General features: G+C 36.9%; 1 protein-coding gene across 14 annotated transcripts in view; it reads right to left on the reverse strand.

Moving 5' to 3' along the window:
* The window catches only part of SLMAP (sarcolemma associated protein), a 131,186-nt gene that overhangs the window by 29,608 nt on the left and 91,964 nt on the right, over window positions 1-9,614 (reverse strand). For all 14 annotated transcript variants that reach the window (XM_019652786.1, XM_019652790.1, XM_019652791.1 and 11 more), the window contains one exon: window positions 3,383-3,442. In XM_019652786.1, the coding sequence (XP_019508331.1) occupies window positions 3,383-3,442 (60 nt within the window). The remainder of the gene's footprint in view (window positions 1-3,382; window positions 3,443-9,614) is intronic.

The raw sequence follows: 9,614 nt of genomic DNA on the forward strand, positions 1-9,614 counted from the left end.
AGAACAACAACTTGGCTGGTCCCCTTCCCCAATTCCCCAACACTGTTCCCCTCCCCCAATTCCCCAATAAAATCTTAAAAACACACACACAAAAAACAAACCATTACTGTCAAGATATTTAATACAATACTAAAATACATCTTGTTATGGCTCTTCTATATAAAAACACCCCTAGAATTTGCGGCCTAACTTGTGAAATGGATGATTGATTACAAAAAGCCTTTTGCTTCTTTTCTGACTGCCATTTCTAGTCAAAGACCAGTTGACGAGAGACAGGGAACTTAGATTAGAAGTAAAATTATGGAACACAGAGGCCCATGGGAATCAAATCTGTTTTGGTCATTCATAGTGTGTGCTATTAGTAGACATTTCCGAATGCTCTAGTTTTGATCACAAAGTTACAGTCTCAAATAAGGCAGGCTAACATGCCTAATCTATATAAAGATTAAAAAAAAAAAGGAATCACTCTGGGGGAACAGAAAGGAAAACAGAAAAATGACTCTTGATTTTGATATTCTTGGCCGCTTTATGATCAAGATATTGAGGTAAACCAATAGGTATACACTTTCAAAAGTATTCTTCTGGCTTAGAAGGAACTTTTATTTTATACTTACAGTATTAGCCAGGAAGGTAAAATTGCCTAAAATGTGGGAACAAATCTTTAAGATCTTACTAGAATATAAGCTCCACGAGGGCAGGGATTTTTGTCTGTTTTGTTAACTGCTATATCCCCATTGCATAGAACAGTACACAATCCATAGTAGGTGCTCCAAAAAAAGGTGACTGAAGGCACAAATCTACTGTAAGTAAAATGGCAAGGTTTTAGCAAGTCAGGTCATGGTCCATCTTATTTGTGTCCTGATACTACAGTTATTACATAGAGGCAAACCAAATGTATTCAAGAATGAAACACAGGACACAACAAATGAGTGGGAGAGTGTCTACTTCTTTTCAAAACATCTCTTCTTCAGCTATGACGCAGCACCCAACTTCCTAGTATTAAAAGTCATTACTGGTTCATTTCCTCTGTGGTACTTGATCATTAAGATATATACCAATAGTATATAGAAGGAAATGGAAGAACAGCTACCAACATCAATACCAAAATAGTTCCCCAAGTGTGAAGTCTACAACACCGTAACTATTTTCACTGTATCTTTTATGTAAACATAATGATGGATGGGCAGAACCAACATAAACGGGCCCACAGACCACTGCATAAACCACTAGAACCATTACTGGAAAAGAAAGCAAGGTTAAGGATCAGGAAGGAAAAGGAGAACTAACATTTGTTGGACACCAGAATGGTGCTTCCTGCTTTATAAGCAATATTTCATCAAATTCCCACAAAACCCTACAAATTAAATATTGTCAATCTCATTTTACAACTGAGGAAACTGAGGTTTAAAGAGGCTAAAGTAAGTTGCCTGCAGGCATATAGCTAGTTAGTGGTAGAACCTGAAGTTAAATCGGGTGGTCTCACCTACTCATATTCTTTCTACTTCCACCCCTAAAGCTATAGTAAACATTACAACCACTGCAAGTTGAGTAAGGGCTTAAACAGAAAGATTTGCAACCTATGATTACACTCTGCATGAGGTGAAATATCTGAAGTCAATACTAAGATATGTACAGCTGGTAATTGGTAATTTCTAGCAACTGATACTTTCAATGCTGGAAAGAAAATTCCACCCAAAACATCACCAATGAAAGCATTTTAAAAATAAGACAATTCAGCCAAATCCAAAAGAAAATACTTTACAGCTAGATATAAATTTAAAATGTAACTTATTTCAGCCATCTATACTAGTCTGTTACAAGGATTACCTCTGCATGTTTAATGTGAGAGTGCTAATAGAATGTTGACTGCTAACAGAAAAATCTCTGGGTATATAAAACTTGTATCTGTATTATTATTCTTAAAGAGTATATTCTATTTACTTGCATGGACTTCCTTGCTATAATTTATTTAATAAATGCCCTTACTATTGGACACTTACGTTTTTCTCTTTATGCTCTTAAAACAACACTAAAACAAATACCCTTGCACATCTGTTCAATTTTTTCCTTAAGATAAAAACCCAGAAGTGGAAATGCTGGATCAAAAATGCTCTTTAAAGCTTTCAATACATATTTCATAGCCAGGTTTCAAAAGGAAATCAGTAAGACTGCACAATACTTTTCAAAAATCACATCACATAATTTTAAACAAGTATATTCTAATTGAGAATGCATTAAAAAGAAGTGCCGATTTTTTTCCCTAAGGCTCTACTTCCACTTCAAAGTGTTGGCTACTCAACCAATTAATCTGAATAGGTATTTAGGTGGTGAAGTAAAAGCTATTTTAAAGTCTGTTCTCATCTCACCCTAGTAAGATGAAATAAATTTCCGTATGTACTAAAAATAGTTCACTGTTCTGAAACTCAATGCCTGTTTGCCAGAACAATATTAGTGATGCATATTCTGTGCATTCTTTCCCCAAATATGGTCTCTGTCATGCACAAAATTCAGAATGAAAACCACCAGATATTTGAAATTACAGGATCCTTTTAAATACTTTTAAAAGCCAAATAGATCCAATTACTTTCATAAAACAGAATATACTGAAGTTGAGTATTCCAAACTTTTATCATTCACTTTTCAATTGACCAAAATGATTGGAAATTTGGCTTTAAATTTTACACCGGTACGTTCGGATAGAAGTCCTAGAATAATAAGCATATCCCACCAAATTTATTTGCCCAATTTCCCTATGCACAAAAGTGACTTGACAACATGATGCTTTAAAACTCACTTTTCTTCTCTAAGTCTGACAATTGTAAAAGAAAAGAATTAACAGAATAATCTACTTCAGGCAATTATAGGACTATTCATTATAAAATATAAGAAGATTCTACATAATCACTTTTGTTTAAATCAAATTGAGATGCCAAAAATTAAGAAAATATTAAATATCATATGGAATGTTAAAGGTACGGTAACCCCAAAATGGAACTGCAAACATTTTTCACCTGTTGTTTTAAAAAAGATTTACATTGTGTTTGGTTAAAAATTTGAGATCAAAGCTGAAAAATAATGCTGGAAGTGAGAAAGACGGCAACAAATCTTTAATATTTAATACCTAAAGAAACCTATTTCAAGCACTTAAACACACACGTATACCCTTTTAAAAAGAAACTTTCCAATTAAGATATCCTTCTTAAAACAGAACTCCCGTTATTTCATATCATTATCTGATACTATTACAAAACTGCCACTTTTTGAGCTACAAGAAGTGATTGTTAAAAACCATGACCTTGAAAATGTATACAAACCTTCATTATCCAAAAAGAGTTGTCAAAACCCTCAGAAATTCCCCCCGGAAAGCCCCCAGAAAACGAACCTTTTGAAAGCCTTGTTTCTTCTACCGCTTTGGTTAGATGCCCCTCGACGATCAGCTTCTCTGCCAAAGAAAATAAACGTTACCATCCAAGCCCAAACCCAGTAGCGCTTCCCTGAGCGAGGCGGTGTAACACATTCCATGACCAAATTTAAAGATGATAACATAACTCCCATGACTAGGCTTGAATAAAAACTTGAACCTGAAAGGGGAACTAAGAGAATTTGAATTATAATAGAGCAATCAGATTAATGCAGAAATCTGAGGGTAGAGGAACAATGTCCCTTTTATTTTCATTAGGTTCACCTTATTTTAAAAGCCTAGATCTTTTTAAAAAGGACTTAGAATAAACAAACAAAGCAACCCTCTTTAAGTCAAGGATATTAAATTGAAATAAAGGAATTCTGAAAAGGTATTTTATTTAAATAAAGAATACAAATTATGTTATACCAATAGTTTATTTTTCCCTATTGATACAATTTAGCAGAGAGGCCTACATGTTTCAGTAAAATGAATAATTTTAAAAGAGCTTATTTAAAGAAATAAACAATTTTTTTGTTTTGTTTTATGTGGGATTCGTGTAAATGTATAATGTAGCTTCTTTATAATTTATTTCAAGTCATATTTTCATATTCTACATTTAATTGAGGATAATATATTCTGTATATCTCCTTATTTAATCCTGTATGTCAGTTGGTCTCTTTCAATTTACACATTTGAAGTATGTGATATAATTTCTCTATTCTTTCACTCTTCAATCCACTGCAACTTGGTCTATACCCACCACTCAACCACCAGAACTGCTTCAAGATCACTGTAACCTCCTTCCTATCTGCCAAAGCCTATGGCTCCTTTTAAAATTTTCATTTCATGTAGGCTCTTTGCAGTATGTGGCGCTCTTTGCCCCTGCCTCCTTAAAAAATAAAAAAGTCAAAATAATAGATTTAGATAATTTTAAAAGGCATCAGTCCTACAATATGTATAATGTAAGCTGTCCTATTCAACTCCGTTCCTAAAATTCACTTCCTAGAAGCAACAGGTTTTAAATTTTAGCCATTTCTTCTGACATTTCCATTTTTATTTCTAAATGACTTACTGCTATTTCTTTATTTTTCCATTTTAGACATTACTTATTGACAATCTCTTATAGATGATTAAGCTCTCATATCCTATCATCCTCATAAGGGTTACATTTTGTCCATCTATAACTACTTATATTATGACTATTATTTTATCTCAGTCATATCACATGCTATGACTATATTTATCATCCAAATAGCCATTTAGTCTTTTTTTGGAGCTCATAATGCCTTATTTTGTTTTGCTAATTTTTTATATATCTCTCTCAAACACAGCCCAAGTTCTTAAAGAACCGTAAAACTCTCAGTCTTGTCAAACATATCAGGTACTCTATCACATTATATTTCCTTGTTCCCCCTTCCCCAGCCTTTTAACCTTCCTGCTGCAGGCTGGGCTGCATCCTGTGCAAAACAACCTGCCCCAGATCTCAAGTCTTCCTCTTCCTGCTTTATTCCCTCATTTTAGTGTAACATATCTCCTGATAATTCCTTGAAATGGATGTATAGAAGGTAAATGCTTTATGACTTTGTTCCTCTGAGAAGATTAATTTTCTACCCCACGTTTGACTGATGGTTTGACTAGATACACAGTTGTACAGGAAAAAATTTTCCTTCGGAGTTCTGAAAGCTTTGCTCCAATGTCTTCTAGCTTCAAACTAGGTGAGTCTAATGCTAGTCTGACTCCGGTTCCTGAGTATGCACAGCAGACACTTCTTGTGCTCAGCAGTGCCAGGTCCACTTGCCCCTTCTGAGCACCTGGGAAGACTGCACCTTCCAACTCCGTAGCACTGAGGAAGGTCCACACGACTGATTCTAGCCAAAGCACTGGAGAGTAGGAGTTTTCGACACTCTCTCTTCCCGCAGTTTAGAAACCCTGTGTTGGGATGGCAACATTGTAAGATGGTAAAGCCTCCATCAGCCTACAACCTTGAGTAACAACGTGGAGCAGTGTTCTCCCTCATGATGGACATGTAACACGAGTGGAAAAGGTTCAATTACGTCATTAAAATTGCAGGGTTTATTTTTTCCTATATTATACTTTAGTTTATTCTGAGTAACACAATATGAGATCCTTTCTCTCCAGCTGTTTTCAGAATCTCTTTATCCCTGGTCTTCTTAAATTTCATATACCTCAGCATGTGGTGTTCTTTTCTTGAATTGAGGTAAAATACACATAACATAAAATAATCTTTTAAAGTAAACAATCCAGTGGCATTTACTACATTCACAATGTTATACAAAAACCACTTCCATCTAGTTGCAAAACATTTTTATCATCTAAATCTCATACTCAGGAAGAATTTACTTCCCGGCCCAGTGGCTCAGTTAGTTAAGAGTTGGCTTAAGAGCGTGAGCTCTGAGCAATAGCATCGCCAGTTCAATTCCCACATGGGCCAGTGATGCTGTGCCCGAGCTGAGCTGTCGCTGAACTGCCAACAGGTGGCAGGATGGCTCAGCTGGTGTAACAACAAAATTACCTGTTTGATGGTGGGCTATGCCCACCTGCAACTAAGACTGAACTCTGCACCTTGAGCTGAGCTGCTGCCTGGATGGCTCAGTAGATAGAGCGTGCACTCTTAACAACAAGGCTGCTGGGTTCGACTCCTGCACGGGATGGTGGGCTATGCCCACCCTCAACTAAGACAGCACCCTGAGCTGAGCTGCCACCCAGATGGCTCAGCAGATAGAGCGTGCGCTCTTAACAACAAGGCTGCTGGTTCGACTCCCGCATGGGACAGTGGCTACGCCCACCTGCAACTAAGATTGAACACAGCACCTTGAGCTTAGAGGCCACGAGCTGCCGGCACGAGCTGCGATGATGGTGTCCTCCACAAGGAAGACTGAAGAACAACAACTTGGCTGGTCCTCTTCCCCAATTTGCCAACACTGTTCCCCTCCCCCAATTTCCCAATAAAAATATCCTTAAAAAAAAAAAGAATTTACGTCCCCTCCCCGCTCCCCTCAGCTGTCACTCATCTGCTTTCTGTCTCTATGAATTCCTATTCTGGATATTTCATATAAATAGAATCATACAATACGTAACCTTTCGTGTACGGTCTTTTGAAATATATTGTGGTGTGCATTCAGTGCATCCTTTCAGTTTAGAAGCTCATATATAATAGCTTCAATTCTGGGGAATTCATTTTGCATTTTCATTAATAAATTCTTCTCTTTTCTCCTCTTCTCTCACTCTCTCCGTTCCTACACTCTGGAAATTTTTATTGTTCAGCTATTAGATCTCCAGGATTAATTCCCTAATTTTCTTAAAATTTCCCTCGTCTTTTTCTTAAAACAAACAAAAACCTCTTGTCTTTTTTGTTACATTTTCTGGAATATTTCCCCTCTCTCTAATCTTTCTACTGATTTAATTTTTAGTACAATATCTGGCATCATATTTTAAATTTCCAAGAATTCTTCTTGCATTCTATTCCTTTTCAAAAATAGCACCTTTATCTTGTTTCATCCATAAAACATCTTATCTTTCTGAAGAAATTAATTATACATTTTAAAAAAGTTTTCTTCTGCTTCCTATATTTTTCATGTTTCTTTTCTAGTCACATTTTCTGTTTGCTTTTTATTTGTTTTGATCTCTGTCTTTCTGAGTAGAGAATTTCCTCAAAGTCTGGTGATCTTGGCTGTCTCTTCACATTCAGGGTGAGGCAATAAAAAGCTGACAAAATTCTGTGTGCATGAGCAGGGCTTGTTACTTGCTGGGCCATACACACAGTGGCAGTTTGTTTGGAGACCTTCAAATGTCAGTATTGGTGTTATTTTCTCTTGGTCTGATCAATTTACCTGGAGTAGAATCCTCTAACCTCCTTATTGGGGAGTGTAAACCTGGTGAGCAGCAGTGTATACTGACCTGAGTCAGCATACAGACTTTCAATGAATTCTCCCGCCTTTTGTTGTTTTCCAGTGAGATGCTCATACCCCACCCTCAGCCATGTCTGAAGTACCCGTCTAGAGTCTCCACTTCAGCCTACAGAGAGCAAATCTTCAGTCTTTATGTGGGAGGAAAGAAACACTTGTCTATCTGCCTGGACTGGGGGAAGAAAAAGGAGGGTCGAACTATTCCTTATATAAATGTTCAATCCTGCTCTCGGCACCACCTGCACTCCTGCCCTGCCTGACAGGTACTAAGTGCCTCTGATACCTGAGCCACCATTTTCACTTGCTTTTTGGGGGCCTCCTTCACCCTCTCTCCATTTGTAGACCCTTAAAAAATAAAAAATAACCCAGATCTCTTACCAATCAATTATCTGTTTTACATTTTCCAAAATTTTGTTGAAATCTATTATCTGCTGCAGTCTCCACTCCCATTCTCTTTATCTTTTATAATCTTTTACTATGAATGGGTTCATTCACCATATTTAATCCAGAATTTATTGCCTCCCTTTTAAAACTCTTTTCCTTTGACTTCTAAGATACCACTCATTCCTACTTCTTTTATGTGCTTGCTCATTCCTTCCTTCCCAGTCTTTCATTGGTTTTCCTTTAATCTGACTGTGATTTGAATATGTGTTAGTCTTCAAGATCTCTGTTAACAACAAAAATTATTTTTTGATAGCATTAAATACCTGCTGCACTTGAATAATTTCTAAATGTTGATGACTAGTCTAGCTCTCTCTTAGATCCCAGAACCCTATTGTCTAACTAATTTCCAAACATCTTCACCCAGAAATCTCACAAGCACTTAATCTCACCATGTCTAAAACGGAATTTATCTCCTCTTCCTTTCCTCTAGATCAGCGGTTCTCAACCTGTGGGTCGCGACCCCTTTGGGGGTCGAACGGCCCTTTCACAGGGGTGGCCTAAGACCATCGGAAAACAAAAAGATATTTACATTACGATTCGTGACAGTAGCAAAATTACAGTTACAGAGTGGCAACGAAAATAATTTTATGGTTGGGGGTCACCACAACACGAGGAACTGTATTAAGGGGTCGCGGCATTAGGAAGGTTGAGAACCGCTGCTCTAGATGTACTTGGTATCACTCGCCTCTCCTCTTCCACAGCTTTTCATTCATATCTCTATTAAGCTATTGCAACTATCTACTTATGTCTACCTTTCCCAACATATTATGAACTCTTTAAGGAATATACTCATTCCTTCAAATATTTACTATGTACCATGTACAGTACTAGGTACTCCTCATAGATCATCAAGAGAAATGTGATAAATCTAGGAATTAAGAGTTTAGAGAAAGCAGGGAGGTATCTTATTAATAATTGAATTCCCAACACAATTCTGACACAAAGTACTCTGTTCCACAAATGCTTGTTACATGAATATGGCAAATAATAAAGTAATATAAACAGAGATTTTGAAAGCCATTCCAAACTTTCTCTAGTATGTTGAAACTCTAAGTACCACCTTGTTTAAAAACTTATAAACACACATCACATTAGGAGTAATTCATTGTTTAAAATTCTCTCACCCTTAGAACAAAATCTAAAGTCCATCTATGACCTACAAAGTCCATATGATCTAACCCAGGTGTCAGACAACTACAGCCCCACAGGGCCAAACCCAGCCTTATGCCTGTTTGGTAAATAAAGTTTTATAGGAACACATCAAGGTCCATTGATTTACGGATGGACCATGGCTGCTTTCCACTATAATGGCAGACTTTAGCTGTTACAAAAGAGAGTACAACCTAAAATATTTACTATCTGGCCACTAATTATTTTTCAAAGGCATTTTTAATGTTCTAAAACTCTAATTTCAGATCCACCTGGGGTTTTCATAGGGTTTCTATCTCACACACTCTTTTCCAGATACATGTACACCTCACTCAACTTTGTCCCATCTCTAATTCCACAACTACCTTTGTCACTCCCTACTGCCTTATATTCTTTTACTTTTCTTCAGTGGACTTATCATTATCTGACATATTATTAGTTTATTAGTTTTTGTCTCTTTAAGAAAATGTAAACTCCATGAAGACAAACCCTCCTTTGTTTTGTTCATTTCTAGACCCACAACAGCTAAAATAATGCATGGTATATACATAAATAAAAAATATTTGGGGGCCGGCCGAGTGGCGCGATGGTTAAGAGCTCGCTTGGGATGCCAGAGGGCCCCGGTTCGGATCCCACATATGAGGGCCAGTGACAATGCCCTCCACAGCTAAGATGCTGAACAACAGCTCAAC

This window comes from Hipposideros armiger, unplaced genomic scaffold (assembly GCF_001890085.2).
Source record: "Hipposideros armiger isolate ML-2016 unplaced genomic scaffold, ASM189008v1 scaffold_187, whole genome shotgun sequence".
Taxonomy (NCBI): Eukaryota; Metazoa; Chordata; class Mammalia; order Chiroptera; family Hipposideridae; genus Hipposideros; species Hipposideros armiger.